At 43.8% G+C, this 25,639-nt stretch overlaps 1 protein-coding gene across 1 annotated transcript in view; it reads right to left on the reverse strand.

The window, feature by feature from the left end:
• The window catches only part of LAMB1 (laminin subunit beta 1), a 67,472-nt gene that overhangs the window by 17,930 nt on the left and 23,903 nt on the right, over positions 1-25,639 (reverse strand). Inside the window, exons 14-24 of the mRNA XM_019745333.3 lie at positions 18,122-18,257; positions 16,687-16,845; positions 15,675-15,802; positions 15,345-15,465; positions 14,709-14,913; positions 13,420-13,563; positions 12,984-13,215; positions 10,104-10,267; positions 8,878-9,102; positions 7,701-7,915; positions 6,880-6,976 (exon numbers count right to left, since the gene is read on the reverse strand). Coding sequence (XP_019600892.3) covers positions 6,880-6,976; positions 7,701-7,915; positions 8,878-9,102; positions 10,104-10,267; positions 12,984-13,215; positions 13,420-13,563; positions 14,709-14,913; positions 15,345-15,465; positions 15,675-15,802; positions 16,687-16,845; positions 18,122-18,257 — 1,826 coding nt within the window. The remainder of the gene's footprint in view (positions 1-6,879; positions 6,977-7,700; positions 7,916-8,877; positions 9,103-10,103; positions 10,268-12,983; positions 13,216-13,419; positions 13,564-14,708; positions 14,914-15,344; positions 15,466-15,674; positions 15,803-16,686; positions 16,846-18,121; positions 18,258-25,639) is intronic.

A 25,639-nucleotide genomic window follows, 5' to 3' on the forward strand; every position in this document is an offset into this window, starting at 1 on the left:
CAAAGGGGAACGAAAAGTTGTCATGGCATTCCTTACGTTTATCTTTTTATATTTCTGAATAACATCGTGGTATTCAAATATTTGAAATTTGGAATATTCTCAATCTTTAGGATCTAAAACATATATGTGTATAGTATTCTCTTGGTGTCTTGGGTTTTCAAACTTTTCTCCCTTAAGCATATTGTTTCTTTCCAGGCACTTCAGGCATGTTTCATGTTTCCTGCGTTCTTCTGGGGCATTCTCATGAGTCATGAAGCAGTGTAGGGGAGCTGGAGGATACATTTAAGTGTGTTCCCTAGATCATTAGTTCGAGGACATGTTCCCGGAAATAAGAGTTCCATAATCCAGTAGGTTTGGGAAATTCTACATCATTCTCTTAAAGATTCAAAACAAACATCAGCAAATTAAAGACTCTGAGGAGGTCCGTGGGAAAAACCCTGTTTCACATTTTTTTACCCAGTCATATCCCAAACTCATTTGACCATGGAGTTTTTTCTAGCGGAATGCCTAGTGATGCCCAGAGATTTAATGAGGAAGACTTGGGACAACCACTGCCTTCATCAGTTTCTGAGATCAGGAGAATGGGAAGAACTTAGACGATGCTGTGTCTGAACGCCGATGCTGTTTAGACTTCAGGAATGGATTTCCATATCATCTGGTAAAATTAAGTCACCTTCCAAAGAGCGAGGTACCTGGGTCATCTCGGTCCTTGCCTCTCAAACTTAGGCATGCAGCAGAATCAGCTGGAGGGTTCATGAAACACAAGTGCTCTCCGACCCTCCACCTGCAGATCTGGAATCAGTAGGTCTGGGGTGGGGTCTGGTAATCTGCATAAGAGCTGCCAGGCGATGCCGAGATGGCGGGTCACTACACGGCATCTTGAGGAGTACTGACTATTATTTTCCCATCTGTTCCAGCCTTCCTTTTGTACATTAATGTGTCTGTTTAGGGGTGAAAGAGTGTGTGTGGCCTGCAGTAGTGATGCCTTTGGAAGTTCAGCAATGCAGGCTGATGCACTAACCTGAGGACCTCTGTAAACAGAGGTCCTTAATGATGCCATTTAGTCAATGAGCTTCTCAGTCTGCTCCTGCCAGCAGGCCCACTGGCTGCCTGTGTGGGGTCTATGGGTCTCAAGAGGCTTGTGCCTACTTTACCAGCCCCTGCAGGCTTGGGACAACTGAGGCAGACGCTGCACATGCTTTCAGCTTGCTTGTAAAATTATTGCTTTTCCATAGATAATGCAAAGGTATTATTTAGTTCAGTCCTAAAGAGGTTTTTACTGGATTCATGCTTGGGACAAGGAAATGTGTGCATATGTTTATTTTTAATTTTGCTAATAATGTTTCATTCGTTTCATTGGTAAAGGCATATCTTGCTCTCATTTTGTCATGGACATCTTTGAGGGGGAAAATACTGGTCCCAAACAGTACGGTTTAAAAGGCAAGTGATCTCCCATTAAGGTTTGCCTCATTTGTCTTGTACATGACCACATTTTTTTTCCCCACAAGGAGAATATTGAGCCATGACCCAAGTCTTTCTAGCATATTGTTACCAAGGTGGCACCAGAACGTCTAAAGTCGCACCGTCCAACAAACCATTTCAACAGAAAGATTTGCTATTGAAGACATACTTGGCAATTAACTACATAATTAAGAAAAGTGGTCACGTTCTTCTCCCATAGCGCCATCTGATTTTGGAGGATACCTGTCCTTGTCCTTTCTGATCTCTGGACCCTGTGCCTTGTCCCTTAAAGGCCAGCATTCTGAAGGGCCAGCAGAGCTTCAGCTCTCTCCAGAAGACAAGGACCGGTTCAGCTCAACTGACCAACAGTCCTTTCCTTCTATTGAAAAGGAAAGAGTCACATTTCACAGATGCTGGAGTGCAGTTTCATCATAGAAAACATCGATCCTGAACTTTCTCTGGAAGGATACCAAATGACTACTCTAACATGCATTAGGTTTTAATTTCAAACGGAAGCTGGGAAACTGCTAAAGCCCCTGTGGACATGCCTCCTTCCCTGCCTATTGAGTTTCCAGAACTGCTTCTCTAATGGGACCACCTGGGAGGCAAGCACCAGAAGCCTCACTTACAACCTTGTAAAAAGAACCCCCAAGAGTTTTTCTGACTGAAGCAGAAAGGTTGGTTCTCACCTGACAATTTAAAACTTCACGGACACTAATATTATGGAGACTCTCCGATGACCTCTCAAACTCACTGGGACCTATGACATTCCAGACTAACGGTTCAGGCAGTCTCCGACAGGTCCATGGATTTTCTCCTCTCTGACGGGAAACGGACAGGGGTCCAGGCGGACCTGCAGCTCAGCACTGCTTTAAGAAATGGGATTACTGGGCAGAGGAGCAAAAACTTTCTCTTGGAAAAGACAGTGTGTATAGCAAAAGTGAACAAATCATGAAGAGGAAGAATAGCATTTTAAAAAGGAGACAGTAATCATTTTAATTTGAGCCATAAGAATTCTACCTTCACCTATAAATACATTCTTTGTTACGTAGCCAGTAGGTTTCCTCTATTTTTACTAAGTTTTCTCATCATTTAAAACAGGACCTCTGAAAGATAGGTAAATGAAGACTATTGCACCCATTTTATAGACCTTGATGTCTAGAGGAAAACAGCTTATGTACCTCTTCACCAGTAGGTACAACTTTTCTGCTTTCTTTGTATCCTTCCCTCTGCATCTCCAGACCTCCTCTGCCCACTGAAGAAAGTCCATCCTCAGTGACTTGGCATCCAAGGCTTTTTACAATCTGGTGAGACCAAATCTCTCCATGACTCTCCAGTAAGACAGTTTCCTGAGGGCATCCCCACCCCCTTTTCCAGGATAGTAATTCCCTCTCTAACTATCACTGCCATCGAGGAACCACCAGGCCTGACTTCAGATCCCAGCTTTGTCCTTACTTGTAGTGTGTCTTTGGGCTAGTCACTTAACCTCTCTGAGCCTGAGATTTCTCAGCTGTGGACAGAGATGATAATCACCCGCGGGTTGGTTGTTATAAGAATAAAATCAAGAATATGCATGTAATCGCCCTAAAAGTGCTCGGCACACAGAGAGCAGAGCCTCTATAAATGGCCACTGGAGCTAACCTTTCCCATGAAACCTTGCCGAGGGACTCCGGTTCCTACACGTCTTGCCTGACAGTGAAAAGGCCTGCACCACTTGTTTCCTGCCTCCTGCCATCACGAGATGACGCACCCACTTCCCCAGGGAGCCTGCAAACGCCTCCTGTTCAGGCGCCAGCTTTTCTCTGCTGAGTGTCTACACCCCATGGGCAGCACTCAGTGTCGTGCTGGTTCCCTATGTTTCCTTTGGAAACTTCAGTCTGCCTGGGAACAGAGAAAGTGCTGCATCCTACGGTCAGGAACAGGGCCCATTCTCTTCTGCCATGGACCTCGTCTCAAAGGGACCTGGGACTCCAGGATTTGCTCATGCCGAACGGTTTCCTGATACTTTACCTAGGCATTTCCATTTTACTATAAGCAAGGGAAATTTTAATACTTTTTAATTTCTTAAATGAGATTTTCTTTCTCTTTACACCCTCTATGTCCCTCAGCCCCACCTTTTTTTGATAATATAACTCAGTGATACAACCTCGGTTTTGAAACGCAAGTTAGAGAATGACTGACCTCACCTGCAGAAATGAGCTGGCTGTCTGGTCCAGGGGTCAGCAAACTTTTTCTATAAAGGCCCTGATGGTAAATATTTAGGCTTTGGAGGCCGTATGGTTTCTGTCACACAACTCAGCTCTGGCCATGCAGCCTGAGGCAGCCTAGGATGACACGGAACAAACGGCCTGGCTGAGTCCACAGAAACCTGACTGACACAGAGTAAGCTGGATTTGGCACATGGTCAGTTTGCCTAACTCTGGTCTAGCCCTGCACTTAGGGCCAGATTCTGGGCTTCGGATCGTAGAAGACAAGCCTTCCCTCTCCTAACAAGAGTATGTGTGGGTCTCTAAAGAATCAAATTAAATCTGGTTTCCTGAGTCACACTGACAAGAAATAAAAAGGTGGGTGATTGTAAATGAATTCCAGGCTGAGAAAAGAATACAAGCATTGTAAACACTTATGTCTGAGCAAAGAAATGGACTTCATTTCTCTGCTAAAACACTTTGAAACGAAAAACAAGCATGCTGGCCACCACCCAGAGCCCCCTACCTAGGCCCCACATTTCCAGTCTTCCTGGGGTTAAGAGACACTGCTTTTCCCAAGAGTCAGAGGCTCTTTGCTATCTGTGAATCAACGGAAAGATTCCTCATGTGACTGTGTGACTGGTGGGGGCACCACGCAGAGCTCCCAGCTGAGGTTTCCTCTGGCACGTTCGGTGGTGGGTGGATGAGATTCTCTCCCCATCCCAGCACAGTGGTGGGCTTGTTCAGACTTGGCACGACTGGCCAAGAGCCCCAACCCGCCTGGACAATAGCAACATTCAACAATTTATAAGTTCGAGGCTCAACTCATTTGTCTTTTACATAACTACATTTTTTTTTCCCATAAGGAGAATACTTAGCTATAATGTAAGTCTTTCTATAACCTTATTGTTAATGAGATGGCACCAGAAAGTCTAAATTTGTACCCTGTTCAATGAAGAGATTTGAAACGGAAGACTGGCAATTACTTATGTAATTTGAGAAAAGTGGTCATGTTCTTTGCCCATAGTTCCACCTAATTTCGGATGACATCTCTTCTTGTCCTACTGATTGCTGGACCCAGTCCCTTCAGGCTTTGTCCTCCTATTTCCATGTGTGACGACCTACGAGGACATCTAACAGCCCTGAACTCTGTGTGCTTCTGCATGTTGTCTCTACCCTATCAAATCTGACTGGTCCTGCTCCCACTGCCCGCCTGCACGCACAAGCCTGGCACAAGGCTGGCAATGAGTCCCCACTGTTCAATCAATTCTCAGTGTCTCTTGATGTTTTGTAAGTTAGGAGCTTCTTCCACACGGTGTCAAAAGCACGGGGGTCCCAACAGTTTCTACTGCAACGGGCTGCCCTTTCTTCTGGAGAAAATGAACAAACGAGTGGTAAACATCGATGCCATGGGTTTCATTCTTTGCAAAGTGTCTAAAACATGGTCAACTTTTGACCCAAACCCGTTTGATACTGTTCCTAAAAGCCACAATTTCTCTGGCAGATTGAGAGCTGAAAGTTTAAAGCAAAGATTAAAGGGTAAGGGGGTAAATTTCTGAGGACTAGATGAACAATTCTCTGATTGACTCTGATTCTGGGGAACAGGCCTTTCATACTAACAAAGCTTAGACAGAGCAAAAGGTCAGAAAGCTTTGGCAGCCAAAGCTATTTTTCCAATGACACATGCTGATAGAATCAGGCCATAAGCAACGATAGAACCATTATCTGGAAAAAATCAAGTCCCTGGGGCGCTAAGGCCATTACAAGATTGAGGAATTGAACAGAACAGTGGTTAGAACTCTGGAGAAGCCAGATTTCAAGCAGGGTTATACTTGCAGAAGAGGCTTGGAGCATGTGCTGCGCTGAATGTCACAGTCCTTCTAGGGGAGGTGAGAAAATCAGCTCCATTTAAGAACCAACACTGGGGCTGAAGAAGGATGAACGAAAAAGCACCTGTTTATTAACACAGCAAACATCGTCTCCTCTGTGGAACAAACCTTAATCTAATCTGTCTGCCCAAATCCTTCTAGCTAAATAGGAAGGGCCTCAATTGGAAAAACAAATCACATGCCTTTTGTTCTGGTCTTGTCCACTGTTTGAAATTTTCCTGCTGTTAAGGAACAGCCCTATTGACTGAAGGAACACACTGTTTCTAGGCTTCTGACCTCTGATAGGAAGAGATCCTGAATGAACTGCTAACTTGAAGGTCTGTGTTATTTCTTGCTACAGTTGTATCCAAGAAAGAAAAAGGTCATTTTTTAAAATTTAGAGTCCAACAGAGACCTAGAATTTCAGATGTGTAACAAAGAAAAACAAACAAAGAAAATGTGTAACAAAAAAGAAATACGAAACTATAAAAGATATTTATCCATAGTTATAAATTTAAAACAGGGATGAAAACCCAAATAGTAAAGAATAGAAACAATCTATTAAAATCTTTTCTGTAAACACTTTTACTTGAAGATATGAAAAGTAATCCAGCAGGTCATAAAAAACATTGCAACAGCATAAAAATTAAGCAATCTTTATGATTCATATGATTTTACAAGTTTTTGTTCTTAAAAAAAAAAAGTCAAGTTTTCCCTCCTGGTCCTATTTGATTATAAGCCTAAGTGGGACCCTGGGTTTTATCCTCATTAACAGACTTGGAGCTTGTGTCATCTATTTGACTTCTTGTTCAAAGAGGCGCTATGACAACACCCTCTGGTTCCCACTCGTAGGGACATTACACAAAGTACAAACGCTGAGGGTTCTGTCAGCAGCAGAGTCTACTCGATTCACCGGAATCAAACGATCTTACTTGAACAACCCTTTAGCTCTGCATGTACTGACGAGAAAGCTGGCCACAAAATCCTGTTCACAGGGGGGGAAAATCAATTTAACCGAAATCCCTGATTAATATAAGCCCATTTGGGTTAAAAGCGTTTTAAAAAGCAGTTTTGTGTATATCTGTGGTGTGTAAGTGTGTCTTTCTGCACAGAAACAAACCAACGTTACCCTGGAGGATGGAGCTGGAGAGATGAGCAGGCCCACTCTTTACTGCCCACATATCTATGGGGCTAGATTGTTAGATTTTCTTTTTTTAAACAATGAGCATGAATTTCTTTTGCAATTGAAGAGTGTTTATAGATAAATTAATTTATGATGTGCTTAGAATTTACAAAATGCCCGAGCCGACATCTATTCCCTCCACTCTGATCAAGCACCACACCAAGATCGCCCACAGCCTCACCTCGGCACTCCACGTTGGGGTCTCCCCAGAAGAGCTCCTGGCACTCGCTGCAGGTGCGGCCTCCAAACCCAGGCATGCACTGGCACTGCCCTGTGAACTGCAGCCAGAAAACAGAGCTTGGTCAAGAGTGGCTGAGGGGCAGAAGCCAGCCTGCACTTTCTTTGTCAGCTGCCAGTTAGGGGAGGTGGGACCCCACCATGTGCCTGAGAAGGCCTCCACATCCTGGACAAGAAAAGGGACTCGTACCTCTATCCTGGGTGCTGAGAGCCCCCTGCCAGCATCTGCTAACTGCTTTTCTGCAACAGAGGCTGGAAAGGCCCAGAGCACATTACTGTTTATTTACATGTTTCTTCACAAATCAACTAGGCCACCTGGGACTCATCTGCCATGCGGAGCCCCTCATTCTGAGTGTGTGTCAGGAAACAAGCACTTTTTACAATGCTGAGTGTGGCTGTTTGTTCCTTTCAGGCTGTGTGGCTAAGAAAACAGCCTGATTCAGCAGCCCGGGATTGACGAGAAACAGCACAGCCCTTCCATTCTAATCTGAGTGTGCAGCTGGGGCCCCATATTAAAATGCTGTGGGTGCATCAGATGGGGCCTCCCAGCGCGGTTATGTAGTCCCAGCCAAGTGGGACAAGTGAGGGCTGACATCCAGTCTGTGCTGTTTGCCAAGCTGTGTGCCCTGGGGCAAGGCTGCCACCACAGGAGGGTGTGCCTTTCTCTAACTGGGGAAAACGCACCAACTATCTGTCACCTGAACTCATAAAGGCATCTCTCCTTGTGGCATGACGGCGTCACCCAGGCCGGCCGTAGCACCTCACCTCATTACAAGACGTCCCGAAGGAATGAGCAGCATCACAGTTGCACGGGTCACACCCAGTCCCGCTGGCCAGCTGCCAGGTGTCAGGCGCACAGCGGTCACAGTTCTGTCCAACCACATTCGGAAGACACAAGCACTGGCCAGTAGCTTTGTCACACTGGCAGTCGGAGCCGTTACAGTGCTCCTGCACAGTGCCCAGGTAATTGCAGACACACTCTGAAAAAGAGCAGACAATTACGTATATTGTCACATTCATAGAACACACAGGCAATGTGCAAAGATTAGTGCCAGCCCAACAGCTATGATGTTCCCCCCTCCAGATTTCAACCTGGAAACGCAAACAAGCCGCGGAAGGAATAGAGGTGATAAAATCTACGACTATTGTTCTTCGGAAGTTCTGATGATGTTCTGACATCTCCCAGGCAGACAAGCCAGCAGTATTTTCAAAAGACACAGATGTAATAAGCTGCTGGTGAATCATTTTTAAATTGAGGATTTAACTGGAAATAATAAAAAATATGTCATTGGAGTTGAGATATCTAGTGATTTCAAACCCTTGGCAGGGAGCAGCAGTAATGGATGTACCAGACAGAGCAGGTAGAAGCCCTTTAAGCTACTACGGCTCGAAGGAATCCAGTCCTACTGCTCCTCAACATTCCACACGTGTTTGGATCAACGAAGACAGGGGCCTGGGGGCTGGCTGTGCAGCAGGAGCAGGAGGAAATGCTGGCTGATCGCTTGATAAGAGAGAAATATGGAGGCTGAAGGAGACTTTAGAGCTGTTACTTCTTACTTTTCCTTAAACTGGAAGGCTCTACCCATCAGTGACAGAGAAAAGGTGTGGACCAATGGTCCTAGCCAATCAGGTCCTGGGTAGAACATAAAATCAACACACTTTATTGGATGGCATTTATCATGGTGACAGCTACATAGTTTTTCCTTTTGGTTGTCTCTGTCAGGTACTGAGTCACGTCTTAAGACTTCAGTCCTGCTAGAAAATGAGGATGCAAAGAAAAAAAAGAAAGAACCATGTTATCTTCCTTTTGTTGAAAGTGAAATTTGACCTCTCTGAACAAGTGTATTCTCAAAGGAAATAAATCCCAGAAGAATGAAATGCCCCAATGCAGAAGAAAGTGGAAAACATTCCAAAGAGCAGGCAAAATGAACGTGCGTCTTACTCCGACAGTCCTGCTGGAGGGCGTCCCCATAATACCCGAAGCGGCACAGCTGGCAGTGCTCCCCTTCCGTGTGGTACAGGCACTTGAGGCACCTCCCTGTCTCCTTGTCACAGGCTTCTGGGTCTGTCGTGTCAATGTTGTGGTGACAGTGGCAAGGCTGACATGTGCCCCCAACCTCCGAGGGATTGCCAAAGAAGCCTGCGGCACAGTCGTCGCATCTGGAACCTATCATCCATAAAACCAAGCACAACACCTTTAGCTCACGGACTGAAAGGTCTAGTCCATCCACGTTCCTGCCGAGAGAGCCAACCCAGGCTATGCTGCACTCCTCACAGCACCCATGACTGAGCTCGGGGTGACCACATGGTCTGGGGAGAAAAACCGGCGTCTAGTTTGAGGGGAAAGAAGTATTCTGTCCCCTGTAACACTGCTGCAGCCTGGCTCAGAGGCCACCGTGGGGCATGGACAGCTGTAAGCGTTCCAGCGCATGGCACTTTAGCTTCTCATTACACAGGGACGGAGCAGATTAGGAGCAGATAACGACCTACCAGGGGAAAGTTTAGCTTGGCGTTAAATCCTAATCCAAGGACTACATTAACTGAAAAATCACTGCTCTTGCATGAAAAATAGGGTCCTTCATGATGACCAACTTTCCTGTTTAAGAAATCCTGAAACTACAGGCAAACATTTACTGAGCTCTGGATTAGCATAACTAGTATGTGAAAGGGTGGCATGAAACAAAGGGAGTTTATTTTCACACCTTGCTACACTCCTTGAGTGTCACCGATAATGTGAATATAACAAACAATGAAGACTGGACTAGCATTGACCGATTCAGTTATCTGGGGACCCCCAGCACGCTTTCTTCCCTCTGCCGAATGTTGGGCCACATCACTACTTTAAGACTCTTTGGCTAGGAGTTGGAAAGGAAAGGAGAAGTCAAGTGTAAATTAATTTTTCTACTGCCTAATAAGAGAAATGTTCACAGGGATTCATTTATGGATTTAAACAAGCTTGCTCTCGTGCTCTGTACTGTAACATTATCATAAAGACTCAAGAATTACTCTACCCCAAGCAGGAAAAGAGCATCTTTCTAGATCCCTTCACTTTTAATTAAGGATTGCAAAAATGAAACTAAATTGGCTCACTCTTCACATCTATTTTCTTCATTAACAACTAACTCATGAAGACACCTCTTTTCCTTCCAGAGTCTCCACATGACTTACCAATGTACCCAGGATGACAGACGCACGCAAGCTGTAAAGTAACAGGATCTTGATAGCAGCTACTGGCAAACTGGCGTCCGCTGTCGGGACCGTCTGGGCAAGGACAAGGACGGCAGTGATCTCCTGATCCAATGATGGGATCACCATAGTAACCAGCCAAGCACCTACATTAGTCACAGAAGAGAAGACCATAAGCCAGAGTTGTGAGGAACCTGTCACAAAAAAGCTTTAGGAACTGTGTTCTCTGCTTGGGAATATTCACTCCCCATTCCTCATGGGTCTACATGCAGGACTTTCCATTGGAGCAGTGGTTCTCAAACGTTAGCTCCTATCAGAATCCCCTAAAAGGGCTTGTTACAACACAGATTGCTGGCCTCCTCCCGTTTCTGACTTAGTAGGTCCTGGGTAATGCTGAGGGTGCTGTTCTGGGAATCACACTTGCAGGGCTACTGCATTAGGGTGACACCCCTGGCCTCACCTGGACCCTCCCTCACTCCCACATGCACCCTACTGTCCTATGAGCTGCCTATCCGCCCTGAGCATTCTAGCCAGCTCCCTCTTTGCATTAAGGAGTCGGGTGGGGGTGGGAGTGAAGCTTGTGGTTGTTCTTTGCCTCTGCCTGAGAAGGTGACGGGTTGGCAAGCCCATGGTGGCATGAAGCAATCCAGCCTTTCCCAGTAACAGAGCTGGTAAGGAAGCTGTCCAGCTGCATGACTCTTGTGACTGCCTCTTGTGGTTTCAAACTTGGGCGGGGATGATGGATGCTGTTTTTCAACTCCCAAACCCAGCAGGTCCCATCTCCTCTCCTCACAGATAAGAAACTCTGGGAGGTTAAGTGATTTGCAAGGTTTACACAATTTGTTAGTAATGAGCCAGGATTTGAATTCAGCCTCCGGATTTTCAGCAAGGAATTATTTGACTATGTCATGGAACACGAATGGTACTTAGGTGAGTCTTTTTACTTCCTAGAACATAAAAGCTGAAAGGAATTTGAAGATCACCTAATACAACCCAGTTATGCTACTAACAGAAAGTGGGATACTTGGAGCGGTGAGCTAATTCACTCAAGGCAATAAAGTGGGTTAGAAGCAGAACCGAGCCTGGAGCTCAGGTCTGAGGGTTTCCAATTCAGTTTGTTTTTCTTTATTCTTTCTTTCCTTCTTTTTTTTTTTTTTTTGAGGCAGAGGTAATATTTTTTAAATGGGGGGAAAGGATGACGAAATAGAAGGGGAAAATTCTTCAGAGGAAATTATACACAGACATAATACAAGAACATGTTCCCCAATTATACGCTGGGGGAATTGGTGGTGATGAAGCAATTGTGTACAACGGCTTCTGAGAAAGTTTTCTAGGTGAAATAAATCCAAATGCATCATGATAGAAACTGAGTGTTCATTTCCTGCCTCCCTGCCCACTTCCAACTTCGGGAACAATCTGAGCCGAGAGCTTCTTTTTAAATTCGTGGGGATGACACTAATTATCTTGGAAAAAGAAAAAGAATGATGAGAAATTGGCTCAAACCAGACAGCAGAATCAAACTAGAGCAAAAAATCTTTCCTCCTCCCACACCCTCTCACATTCTCCTGCAAGAAATAAAAATGCTTACAAGTAAAATCCAAGAACAGTCACAAATATCAACCAAGCCTTTCTCACAGGATGTTCTTATGAATACACTGCAGAGTGTGTTGATTTCAAATCGGCATGTGGACAACCACCTTTGTTTTCTGTTTCCCATCCCACTCTCAACTCCTTTATACTCTGGTTTTCTCATCTGTCTCATTTTCTCAAACTTATTTTCCATCTTCCATTGAAAGAACAATAATGGAAAACTTCATGCAGGAAACAAACGATGACAGTAATATATTAATGCCTTCCTTTCAGTCTTGTATAACTGTTTCCTTGCTATCCTTTTACTACACGGTTTTGTGGTTGGAAGGAGTAATTTTTACTTAAGGGAGTAATCACTGGAACCTCCAAGTCCTTGAATACACTCTAGCATAGCCAAGAGCCACATATTTACTTTCATGCCATAAGTTAATCACATGTTCAATTTTCACTAACGATTTCTTTCATCTGATCAGCAACTTTTGTACTGACTAAAGCACTTGCTGAGATTTTTAAAACAAAAACCCTATACAGGGTGGATGGATATTAAAAGAGAAAATTTATTGACATGGAAAGTGGAGACTAGTACTCCAAAAAAAGGAGGTTCTGATAGCATGTCTGGCTTTCTTAATTAGCAATAAAAGTCTAAGTCAGCATGTCATTTTCTTATGTGGACTATCTCTTATCAGCTGAGTGGGACTCTAAAGTCATTAGAAGCACATTCTATGTCCTATTCTTACTATTATCTACTGCGGTGCCTTGCATCCATAATAATTATCCAATTCACATTTGCTAACTGGAGAACAGATCTACTTTGCACATTTTATGTGGTCTCCTGGAAACTGTAGCTGCATAAAATGTTTAGAAAAACAAAGCTATTGAAAATGACTAATCCCGTTTGGATTGGGTTTCTACTTGGACCGAATCAGGCATTGACATTTCACAACTCTCATCCTAGGCCAGAATCTGCTGAGACAGAGAGATGATTTCTGTACAGGTCTATGGTGACCTCTAGGATGACTCGCCAAGATGGCAGTTTCATGTTGGGTTTGTTCTCTGCCGTATTTCCAGCCCCAGAACAATGCCTGGCACAGAAGGTGTAAACTAAATATGTGTTGGATAAATGATTGAGTTCCTAGAAAATACTGAGGTGGTCAGAAATGAATGAGCCATCTGGAGTCTGGCAGAGGTTCATCCTGGGGTTTCTCTAAGACGCTGTTTGTTCAGCCAAAAATGATCTCGTTCTCTTACTTTTGAGAGGCCATGTCCACGTACCGTTCACAGTGATGGCCCGTGGTGTAGTCCTGGCAGCTCAAGCATTGCCCTGTCACTGAGTCGCAATCATCGGCATGGCCATTGCACTGGCAGGGCTGGCAACTCGGAAATCCCCAGTACCCAGGTAAGCACCGGTCACACTGCCGAGTGTACACCCCCTGGAAACAGTGGCACTGGCCAGTGATGGGGTCGCAGAAAGCATTGACAGATCCTTGCAGATTGCAATCACAAGCTGAAGAGAGATAGGCAACCGAGGAACCACATTGAGAAACTTATTAAATGTAAACACATCCCTCATGTAAGCACCCTTGTGCCTAGTTCAGAATACTCATGGGCTCACGTGATCAACTTCCATAATGAAGCACTGCTTCCTGAAGCTGTGGAACCCACACCAGTCTTCCTCAGATAATCATTACAATTCTTCTGATTAACCTACGTTTGCATCCACTGGGGCCAAAGCCAAAGGTGCCGGGAGCACATCGGTCACAGGTTCTTCCAACCACGTTTAGCCGGCACTCGCACTGGCCTCCGTTGGGGTCACAGACGGAACTTAACGAGCCCTGAGGGTCACACTCACAAGCTGCAGGGGAAAAAGATGCCAGAACCTGTGACACAGAGCAACTGCTCTCCCCCCACCAGAGAAATGAACGCAATATGTCACACCCGGCTCTGAACTGGCCTGTCCGTTCCCTTGGGCTCTTCCTGATCCTTTAATACCTGGGTATATTCAGAATTCCCATTTAATACAATCTCATCCCTGTGGTAAGCAGGAGAGTACCACAGGAGGCTGAATTGGCAGATAACAAACAGTTTTTCTATGAAGAATGTCATTTAGGTTTTCTCCCCTTGCCTTCAAAGCTCAAATATCACAGGACCTTAGATACAAGCCCAGCGACCTCTGGGGGCTGCTCTGACCTTTCAAAGAGAAAAACAAACTTCAGTTATCCCACCTGCCTATTGAAGCGCTACATCCTCACGGACTTTTCCCCTGGTCACCTGGTGTGTATTTCTTGACTATTGATCGCATTTGCAATGGTGCTTTATCACTCAAATATTCTTAAAAAAAAAAATAAAGCCCGGGCCGGCCCGGTGGCTCAGGCGATTAGAGCTCCGTGCTCTTAACTCCGAAGGCTGCCGGTTCGATTCCCACATGGACCAGTGGGCTCTCAACCACAAGGTTGCCAGTTCAATTCCTCGACTCCCGCAAGGGATGGTGGGCAGCGCCCCCTGCAACTAAAATTGAACACGGCACCTTGAGCTGAGCTGCCGCTGAGCTCCCAGATGGCTCAGTTGGTTGGAGCACGTCCTCTCAACCACAAGGTTGCCGGTTCGACTCCCACAAGGGATGGTGGGCTGTGCCCCCTGCAACTAGCAACGGCAACTGGACCTGGAGCTGAGCTGCGCCCTCCACAACTAAGACTGAAAGAACAACTTGAAGCTGAACAGAACCCTCCACAACTAAGATTGAAAGGACAACAACTTGACTTGGAGAAAAAGTCCTGAAAGTGCACACTGTTCCCCAATAAAGTCCTGTTCCCCTTCCCCAATAAAAAAAATCTAAAAAAAATAAAAAAATAAAGCCCAACGGTAGTTGAGACACTCTCGCCTTTGTGCTGATTGCCTCACATAGAGCGATAGGGCCTGCTTTCCTCCAGATCTCGTAGCGCCAAGTGTCCTTTGGGCTCTCAAGAAAGAGGGGGCAGAAGCAGCTACAGTAATACCTACCCAAGCCTGTCTGGTGTAACAGGGCAGAAATGCTAAAGATGATGTTTCTGCAAACGTCGGTCATTGGCGTTTTCACGACGCTTCTGCTGTTCTCCAGACAACGGTATCTCTGAAAGGTTTCCCAGGCACTGTTGGTGACTGACCCATCTGCTGAACCTCCCACAGTGAAGATGTCCAGTGATTTGCAGAATGGCATGAGAACAAGCTACGAAGACATGAGAACAGGAAAGTGTTCTTATGGTGGTGTCCCATGTCATCAGTTAGAGCAAGTAAACACATAAAACCCCAAATGCTTCTTTGACTCTTGAAAAGGAAAAACTAGACTCACTCAATAAACCTGCCCATTCTTAAAATATTCTTTCCAGAAAAAGTTTAGATAGACCTTCCACAGTTTGATGGTTTTTGGAAATGTCATTTTTAAAGACACTTCATATTTTCAGAAAGAATCAGCTTGAGTAAAACCTTATCAGAGGGTCGAGTTTTGCTAAAATATATAAGCAAAGTGGACTTGGAGGCAAAAAAACATGATTCTGCTGAGTCTCTCAGGGTTACCCCTCCACAAAACCCTCTGCAGAAGCAGAGGAACCCTTTCTGCCCAGGCCTCCCTGCACGTGTCAGAAACGACCTTGCACTTACGGAATCAATAAGTGTGTATGGACTCTCCACACTGCCATCGGCGGTGTACTGGGGCAGCTCTAACTTGACTGTGTAGTTCACACCCTTCTCAAAGCACACAGGGCGTGGGAGGACCACGTACCTGCCCCGTGACAAAGAGAACAACAAAAGTCATCCTTTAAGTATCCAGTCAATCAAAGCTCTACGCAGTTCATTCCGAAGGAAGAAAGTCGATAGTCAGTATTTGGCTCTGGCTCTGAAGTGGTAACTGCACAACTCACAAGGCAAGATACCGGAAAAGAGTAATTTGCATATCAGTTCTGTTGAGCTGCAAACCACTGTGTCACTGACCTTGAGCCAGGCGATAAGGACACGACCTGGTTGTCATCGTCGGGAACGGTGTTACCGCATCGGCTGCTGGCTGGAATCTTCCCAGGTCGCTGTACCGTGATGACAGCTTTCTCCCAGTGGTCAGGCAGCTGGAATAAGAAACAATAATCAAAAGGACCATCCGCACTGGCCCACTGCTGCCTGTCTGTTCATGAAGACCTCCCCTGATCGATCACCTGCCAAGTTTAATTGAAAAACACTTGCTGGCATTTCCCTTCCCTCTTAACCGTTTCCTCTGCTACTGCCTCTAGAACTGTCCCAGTTCTAGCCCTAATCCCTGAAACTGCCTCCCAGCCTCTCCCTATGTCCCTTTCTACCCACCTCAAAACACAGCTCAGATAATGACAACCCCCTGCTCAAAACCCTTCAATAGCTTCCTTTTAATATAGAGCCCAAGTTCATTTACTGATCCTGGCATTTTTTCTACCAGCATGTCCAACCATATCCCTTATCTATCTACGTGGAACGACTCTCAAAACACTCTCCTCTTTTCTGCTCATGCTATTCCTGACTTCCTCTTAGGTCAAAATTTCATCTGTGTTTAAGGCTGACGTCTGATTCTTTGAAACATTCTGGCAGCCCCTGGCCCAGCCCAGCTGGTATGAACTTTTCATCTTCCATCACTGTTTGTATCTCTACTTGCACACTTTCCACCTTTGGTGTATTACTACAGTTAGGGGTGTGTGTCTGTTCCTGGGCAGTGCAGTCCGTGAGGGCAAGGAGAGGATCTGATACTTTCTCATCACCACCTCAGTTCTCAGCAATGTTAAGTGCCTAGTAAGAGATAGCTGAAAGTTTGTGAAACTGAATTCAAGAAAAATGTACATTTTTCACTTCCATGGAGGCTAGAAGTCAGAGAGGGTTTCCCATATTCCAATGTAATTTCCAAGTTTCACAAAACCATCATGTCCATTAAAAGAAAGATTTTTCTACCAATATTCTCCCCAACCACAATAGTTCACCAAGGGTTTACCTGTGGCTCATAGCGAATTAGGATGTCATATTCCATGGAATATGGTATATTGTCAATGAAAAACTCCAAATAAGCCCCTTCAGGCACTTGTACGAAGCCAGCTCCAGTCCAGGAAGGAATCCGGTCCTGCACATACAGCCGCTCCACTACGCTGACCCCCTGAGGACAATGAAATTCAAAGAAATGTAACAGTCAAAGAAATCTGAAGTCACCCAAAGGTCCAAAACTGTAGATATTATCCCTAGTTTTTGCAGTCACATCTTCCCAGTAGACTGTACAAAGTTTTGATATATAAACAGCAAATTGGTTTCTTTTTGGTTTTGGTTAAGGTAGTCTTGGGACATTGGTGATGGGACTCAAACGTCTCGTGCAGACTTTCTATGATGTCACCAGGTGAATGAGCATAAAGGAAGGAAAGAGAACATCATAACTGCTGTTATAAGGGAGCCTAGGAGTGACAAGGGATGTCCCAGATTTCCTACAAGGTCAGTCCAGTATCTAGTGGATTTATTTCTGTCTGTCTTTCTCATTGGCATTTGTTTGAAGCTCCAAGTACAAGTGAAGAAACTTGATATAGTCATGAATGTTCACTAGCGATGAGTTAATTCTGACTGTCACTGAGAATGAGCATTGATCAATTTGAATTGCTTAATTCCAGCATGCTTTTGAGTTTGTTCACAGGGTTATATATAATACCTGTGAGTAGTCATCTCCAAAGATGAAGTCCTTCATTTCCCATATGGATGTGTGTCCGGCTTTACCATCAAGAGGTGGTATCTATGTTACCCCGCCCTTGAATCTGGTCTGGCCTTGTGACTTGTGACTAAAAAAATGTGAGAAAATGACATTCTGGGACTTCTGAGCCCACGCTTTAGGAGACTGAGCAGTTTTTGTTTCCTCCTTGGAAACTAGACACCTTCTTGGAAGCTAGTAAGAAATCTCACGATGCTGACCCACGGTGCTGTGAGGCAGCTCAGGACAGCTGCATGGGGAGAGAGGTCATGCAGAGAAAGACGCCCAGCCAGCACCAATTGCTTCAGCCATCCAAGCTGAAGTGCCAGACACACATTATAAGCCACTAAATTTTGGGATGGCTTATTACACAACAATTGATAAATGAACCCATAGTCTCTCTGAGTACTCTACTAGATCAACAATAACTGCGGCATAAGTAGAGAGAAAAATGGAAGGAAAAAAAAACCCAAGCTTGCCCCCCAAACACCAAAAGCGTAAAGAGTGAATGTTCCAAAGTTTCTTTGGGACTTACAGATTTATTTGGCTTTAAATATGACTGTTCTCAAGAAGGCATGGTCCTGATCCTTCTTTGGGCTCACTGACAAAACACTTCTTAAATGGTCTGTTTACAAAATGTGTCTATGCCGTTTACTGCCGCCAAACACTGCTTTACCAGTCTGCCAAGCAGCCCCCTACTTACAGGCCCAAAGTTGGCTTCTTCTGCTTCGTAGATGTAGTGATCCAAGGTGGTAAAGTAATAACCAGATTCCACTTCATTGCACTGGCGTCCGATCATGTGGGGTCGACATGAGCACTGGCCGGACACTGGGGAACAGCTGGAAGGAACCACAGCTGGTCAGCCACGCTCACCGCTCACTAAGGAACCGCGGGGGGCAATTGTGCATTTGGTATTATACATTAAATGGCGTGAAATATTCAGGGGGGTTTTCGTATTTCCTTCAGAAAATAAGTACATGGAAAAAATACTGCCTATGAATGAATCCCAAACTCCGAGGCTGAAAGCTCTGCATGACCTGGTTGCTCACGGGCATGTCCCTTGCCTTCTCTTCACTATGCTGCATCCACACCCGGGTGGGGTTTTCTGTAGATACAAGTCTTTTCTTGCTTTGATAGCCTGTCATTTTTGCTTTATTTCCAACTACAGCTCTTTTCCTGGGCCTCAGACCCAGGAGGACAGTTCCAGCTTCGCTGTCCCTGAGGCTAACAATTGATCCGACAGGGCAGCACTCAATCCCTCCCCCGACTCTGCTGAGAAGACACCACCAGCCGCTGAGTCAACCAAGTCAGAAACCGGGCAGTTATTCTCTGGATTTCTTCATAGTCAACCAGGAAGCAACTCCTGTGTTTCACCTCCCAGCATCTGTGCGTCTCTCCTCCCTTTCCATGGGTTAGACCACGCCTTTCTCCCTTCTCTCATAGTAAAAGCAGTTAGTCTTCTCTTCAGTACACTTGTTGCCACTCTTCCAACTTCCCGACCTAAACCGCCACACACAGAGCTGCCCAGGTGAACCTTTCTTCCTAAGGTGCATTAACTGTGTCACTTCCTAGCACAGTGGCCTTGGGGAGGTACAACAGGACTTCCATAATCTGTCCTTCTCTACCTCCTCAGCCTCATCCCACCCCTCCCCTCACAACCACACTGAACTACTGACAATTTATCAAATGTGCTGGGTGATTCCTGACCCCTCCCTCTGCCTGTGATGTTCTTACGACCTGGAATGCCCCTCCCCCTGACTGACCCAGCAAACGACCACCCTTCTTTCCAGATTCAGCTCATATAGGACTCCTGTGGTGGCACTTCCTAACCATCACCCTCCACTTCACAGAATGACACATTTTCTCTTTCATGCCACCACCTCCTTGCATAAGAAATGTATTCACAACATCCGCAACAAAGCTTGTCACACAGTAGGTGTTTGTTAAAGTTGAGGCCCTGTATCTTCAAATCCTAGTTCAACTTTCACCCCTTTCATGGTTTTGCTTGGTTCTGTCCCTCTACCAGTCTCTAGTGCTGCCTGAGACTTCAATTGTTCCTTATCTGTACTGTTCAGACATTTATCGCCTTATCTCGCAGTGCAATTATTGACAGACCAACCCAACCCCTTACTAGACTGTAAACTCCCTGAGGACCCGGTCTGTGACTTATTCACCTTGGTCAGCCCCCGGTAAGGCCTGGCCAGTGCTATGCACATGCAGTACACTCAAACACTGGGTGAACAAATAAACGTGTGAAGAATAGTTCTGAATTAAAAAAAGAAAAATAGGAGATTTAATGTAAATAATAAAATTTTTTTAAATTACTCATTGCTCTTTTCAGTAATAAAGGCCCCTATAATATATACATTTTGTTCTCAGCCTATGTCGGTCTTTTTCCTTAGTAGTATCATGATTTTGTGCACCAGGTAAAACCAAATTACATACATCCATTTTTACTTCATTACAGTCAAGTGGTTTGAAATTGTTAATTTAAACCCATTCCCAGACTTATTTTATTTTTTCTTTCTCATCCCAAAGTTCATTTTAAACCAAGTGCCTAAGGCAAGTCCAATTGAAGTCTTTTTCAGTATATCATGTAAAACCATTTTTATCCTACAAGAATACGAATAGTTAACATCCTGTAGCCAATTCCCAGAGGAGGAAAGCTTGTTCCAACTAGGACCTAGGCCTCTTTTGGTACAGTCCACCAACAAAAGCCATTTGCAAAAATCCAGGCATCAGACATTACACCATATGGAAAAGAAAAAGAAAAAAATCCTTCTTTCCTCCCCAGCTGTTTACTGAGGGAACAAATGTCCAAAACATGAACCACCGAAGAAGAAAACAACTGGATTCTTCCCAAGCCATCACTATTATCCAGATGGGGCCAATCTAACCATGAGTTCTTAATCACTAGAGAATTAGCAAATAAAGCTGAGGATAAGGAGAGTGGGCAGACTCCTGGGGTGGCCTTTTTCCTGCAGCCCAATTCTAAAGAAGTTCAGGAGACCCTGATCAGGTAAAAGGAATTCTCTTAACTTCAGCCCTGGCAATCACTTCGTGTCCAGAGCTGAATTGCTGGCATTCCCAGGCATGGCTCCAATTCCACACCTACTGCTTCAGTGAACTCATTCTCGTGGCTTACCTGGCTCTGTGCATGTGGCCCTCACATCTACAGCTCTTAGCTCTTACTCAACTGTGCTCTGGTTGTACCTTTCCAGCCATGAATGGGACATTTCCATGGTGTCAGTCAGCTCGAATTTATCTTGTCCCAAACTGTTCGTCAACTCCTACTGACTTCTTATCTTGTTATTTCTGTCAGCAGATTTAAAATTCTTCTGATGTAGGTGAGACATAACCTTCCCCGTCCTTTATCCCCAATATCCAAGTCTTATTTCCAGATGATTCTCAACTTAGCAGTTTCTGCTAATTGTCCTCGCCACTATCCTAGTCCAGTATGACATCATTCCACATCTGTTACCCTAGCAACCTCCCAACCCAACCTCTCAAGCACTTGTCTTCCCCCTGCCCAGCCATCCTGTCCGCACTGCCAAACCAATCTTCCCATAGCACTGCTTTCATCATCTCACAAAAATCCACGATTGTTCCTTCTTATCCTACCAAGCCAGGATGCCTCTGCCTGGTCTCCAGCAGCCTCTATAACCCATCCTCTAAAAACAACTGCTGCTTCTTGTGGTGCCTGCCCTTGGCTTTCAGAAGAGCCACACTCCTCATTCTCTTCCACAAATATTTACTGAGCAAATACAGGTGCTGGAATCTGTGCTTCCTGGTGTTAACATTCACACTCTTCAGTCCACTGTCAACTTTCTTCCAGATCAATCCTTACTCTCTTGGTAAAGTCCATTGTTTCTGGCAAAATGATAAAGAGAAAGACAAGCGGGGGGGAAATAGTCCCTGTCCTAAAGGACTTACAATCTAATTGGGGAGATAAATAATAAAGCAATCGACCAATACAACAAATCAAAATGTTGCAAGTACCTAGATAGAGCTACAACCAAAATACTAAGGGTGCAGAGGAAAACACTGTTCATCTGATTAAAGGCAGCATCAGGAGAGAGGTGTCTCTGAAGGTTGCAGAGGATTTTTTTTTTTTTTTTTTTTGGTCAGAGCATCTTGACAGGCAGAGAGGACAGGAATGACAGGAGCAAGGAGGAGTAACGCAAGAATGTGAGCAGAGATGGTGAAGATCCAACCAGATCTTGACCTTGACATACTCATTCTCTGTGCCTTCACCAGTCTCAGCTAGAAGGCCCTCCTGCCCACCTGTCACACCTCTCAAAGTCTCACTCATCTTTCAAAAGCCAAGCTCAAATCCTACCTCCTCCATAGTGAGATAAAAAAAGTTATTACATGTAATTAATTATTCTTTCTGTGTTCAAGTAAAAATCACATTGGATAGAAATGGTACACTTTTTAAGTTTATATGTTCCAGCCCACAAATTTCCCTGTAACTAGATACAGATTCAATTCATTGGATCAGTAATGAGATGCAAAAACAAATAAGATGCAATGATTTAAGACAAAACAAATCAGGGTCTGTGGCTGGCAGAATAACAGCCCCCAAAGATGTCCCTGGTCTCGCCTGCAGAATCTGGGGATAAGTGACCTCACATAGCACAGGGCACTTCGCTGATGTGATTAAGCACCTTGAGATGGGGGGCGGGGGTTGGTTATCCTGGATTATCCAGATGGGGCCAATCTAATCACATGAGTTCTTAAAAGTGGAAGAGGAAAGCCAAAAAATGGGTCAAAAATGTGACATGAGAAAAATCTGACCCACAGTTATTGGCTTGGAAGATGAAAGAAGGAGGCCATGAGTCAAGGGGTGTGGGCAGCCAGCAGACACTGGGAATGCTGTGCTGGCAGCCAGAAGGAAACCAGGAACCTCATCCTACTGTTGAAAGGAGCTGGGTTCTGCCAACAACTCGAATCAGCAGGATTCTCCCCTAGAGCCTTACGATAGAAACAGGGCCTACCAACGTCTTGATTTTAGTCCAGGGAGACCGTGTCTAACACACAGAACTGTAATATAATAAATGTAATAAATGTATTTGTTTTTGGCCATTAAGTTGTGGTAATTTACTACGGCAGCAATAGAAAACTAATACAAGCCCTAATTTTTCTTAATGGATGAAGGCTAAAATTATTATTTAAAAACACAGATTTCTCATAAGAATAGAAATTAACAACTTATTTAATGATTCTATTGGAAGGAAAATTCTATTTCATTCAAATAGTGATGAGCAGAGTAAATACTGTACAGTTTCAACTTTTCTCTATTACTAAGAAATCGGGGTGTGGGGGGGAAAGGATAAAAAGCATCATTCAGAAGAATCGCCACTCTTTTCAACACTGATTTCTCCTCCAAAATTCTGACTACAAATAAGAGTTGGCTCTACATTGATTAACAGTCAGCATTATCCTTTTTATCCAGAGTAGTCCCACCCGCAGACTTGGATACTTTCTTAAGCGGTAGGAGCTGTGCTCTCTAATCCTTTTATGTCCAGCTACCATATAATTAATAAAGGGTTAGATATCATAATCATTCAATATACTGATGAATACACATATTAACTTCTGCTCTTGTTTCAAAGTATAATACATTTCAGTTGCTCATTTATTGAGCACCTGCAAGGTGTACTGTGCTGGGTACGAAGGGAGATGCAAAAACAAATAAGACACAATCCCTGTCCAGAGACCCTTGCAATACAAACACCTATAATACAAAACTGAATAAGTGCTTAAAGAGATGCAGAAGTAATGTGCTTCTGAAACATCAAGGGAGGGCTAGGGACTTTAGACCAGGAAGTTAGAAGCCTTTAAAAAAGTGGTGGGTTTCAAGTCAGATATCAAAGTCCTAAATTAATTGAAATGATTTTGAAGGATGATGTGAAGATGTTTGTATATTTCAATGTTTTTTAAACATTTGCAAGTAGTGTTTCCCTAGCAACCATTCTTATTGATTCATTAAAGAAGGTTATCTAGAAGAAAAGCTTCATTAACCTGGCTTGAGTTACATTATTTAATTAAGTCTTACTCTTGAAAATATTCAAAAGTTCAGATTAGCTGTCAACATAGTAGACATGGATTACTACGCTTTAATTTTTCTACCAAAATCCATTTGGCTTATGATACAAAGCATTTTCAGTTTTCCCACTTCACATGACTTTGACATTGAGTCTGTCTCTGGCCAAAGTAACTAGGCAAGCTTGGGATCACCTTTAGAGATTGCCTCTCCTAAGGAGTGCATATTTCTATTCGTATCTTTAGAATCATTTGTTTCTCAAATTCTTTAACTCAATCAACATGTATTCAATACCTACTATGTGTCCAAGGCAAAGCAAAGGAATATTATCAGGGAGAAGATATTTATGAGTGGTGACAACACATCATTCATTCAGCAAGTATTCAGCATTAAGCACTCTCCAAGCAGAATCGGTGCTTCAGAGGAGCCACTGCCACCCTTATGGGCTCCCAGAGAGAGGCCTCGTGGGGGAAACTCTGAAAAGGATCACTACAAAACACTGCAGAGTCACAGGACCAGAGGCACCTTGAAAGCTTTTTTCCCATCAGTGATGCCAAAAGATAGAATGCCTCATCAATCATGCTAGAGAGATCAAATTACCTGCTTTAAAATCTTCACTAAAAAATGTTGCTTCACAGACTCTCTTGCTTAGCACATTATGGTTTTTATAACTTGTTGCAGGAGCGACTAGGGGCAGCCTAGGCAGTGTGTGGGTGGATTTAGAGAGGAAGCATGTGTGGAATAGAGGAAAAGAATGTAAGTAATAGAAACCATTTAGAGTAAAGAAACATAGGACATTCCTGAGTTTATGACATAATTTGGAGAATTATGGATGCCATTGTCATCTAATCAAGAAGAATTTTAGTTGTGATGGAAGATGTGAATTGAGGAATCGATTACTAAAGGAATCAGCATGGGTTCTGGGAGTCACAAAGGAAAGGCAGAGAAGAGATTCCATAAGCAGACAAGCGGTTTGCCTTTCTTCCCTGCTTGGATGGAATTATCCTTGCTTCCTTCCAACTCTGGAGGTTTTCTAAGAACAAACATTCACACTGGAGTTTCAGAGGCTACATGCTGTCCTGCGTTTGTTTACTGCATGATCTGGAATAGGACAAATCCAAATACAGAGGCCAAACAGCACATGTTCTTGCTGCCTAAGATCTCCTTCCTTCCCAGCAGACTACTTACTATGGCGTTGGGAAATAATCCTGTGAGACAGTCAGCTCCTGAGCCCATGAAGCTCAGTGAATTCAACATGTTCTCTCAGGGCAGACTCAGGGCTGCAAGGAAACATCTGGCCTTTTCTCAGCAGTCACGCACACTGTCTTCACCAGATGTTCTGAATCTGATCCCACAACCAACAGAGACCAAAACTCTCATTGACTCAAAGTTGGTTAATTAAACTCCGACAAATTAAACATCTTGCCAAATGTGCATTATGATAATTTCTGATAGAGCTTCATGTCTCATCTATTCAAGGAATACCAACATATTTAAGTAACTAAATGTTAGTATACGTAATTTTCAATAATAAACTTGGATGTTGAAAAAAATAAAAGAAAAGAAGAAGAAAATGAAGAGATTCTATACACAAATCAAAATAGGAATTCATTTTTGGTGAAAAATAAAATGTTTGATGGTACCAACTGCTGGTAGGAACAGAGAAAAAGGTACTTTTATAATTGGTTGGTAGAAAAATTAGCACAATCTGCAAAAGAATCTGACATTCTCCATTAAAATAAAAAATGCACGTCTACTTTGACTTATGGTTCTGTCATTGGGAACCTAATCAATAGATATCTCTATAAACATTCATTAAGTTACATCTACAAGGGTGTTCACTGAAACATTTTTAAAAAGTAAAAATACTGGCAATAAATAAATCATTGTACTTTCACATGAGAGAACACAAAAAAGTGGATGAATACACGCTGATATGAAAAAGATCTCCAGATTAAAAAAAGCAAGTTGCAGAATTATGTACATAACATATGTTACTTTGATTTTCAAAAATGTCAGTGAAGCGAAGTGGGAAATCATTTTTTTCCTTTGTACTTGTCTGTCTAAAAAAAAACCTAACATGTTATTTTAAAAGAAATTAGAGGAAAGAAATCGAAATTTTTAACAGGTATTTTGAGTGTTACTATTAACTTCTGGAGAGATCCAAGAAAACGT

Source organism: Rhinolophus sinicus, chromosome 4 (assembly GCF_057876585.1).
Source record: "Rhinolophus sinicus isolate RSI-liver-muscle chromosome 4, RSI-T2T, whole genome shotgun sequence".
NCBI lineage: Eukaryota > Metazoa > Chordata > Mammalia > Chiroptera > Rhinolophidae > Rhinolophus > Rhinolophus sinicus.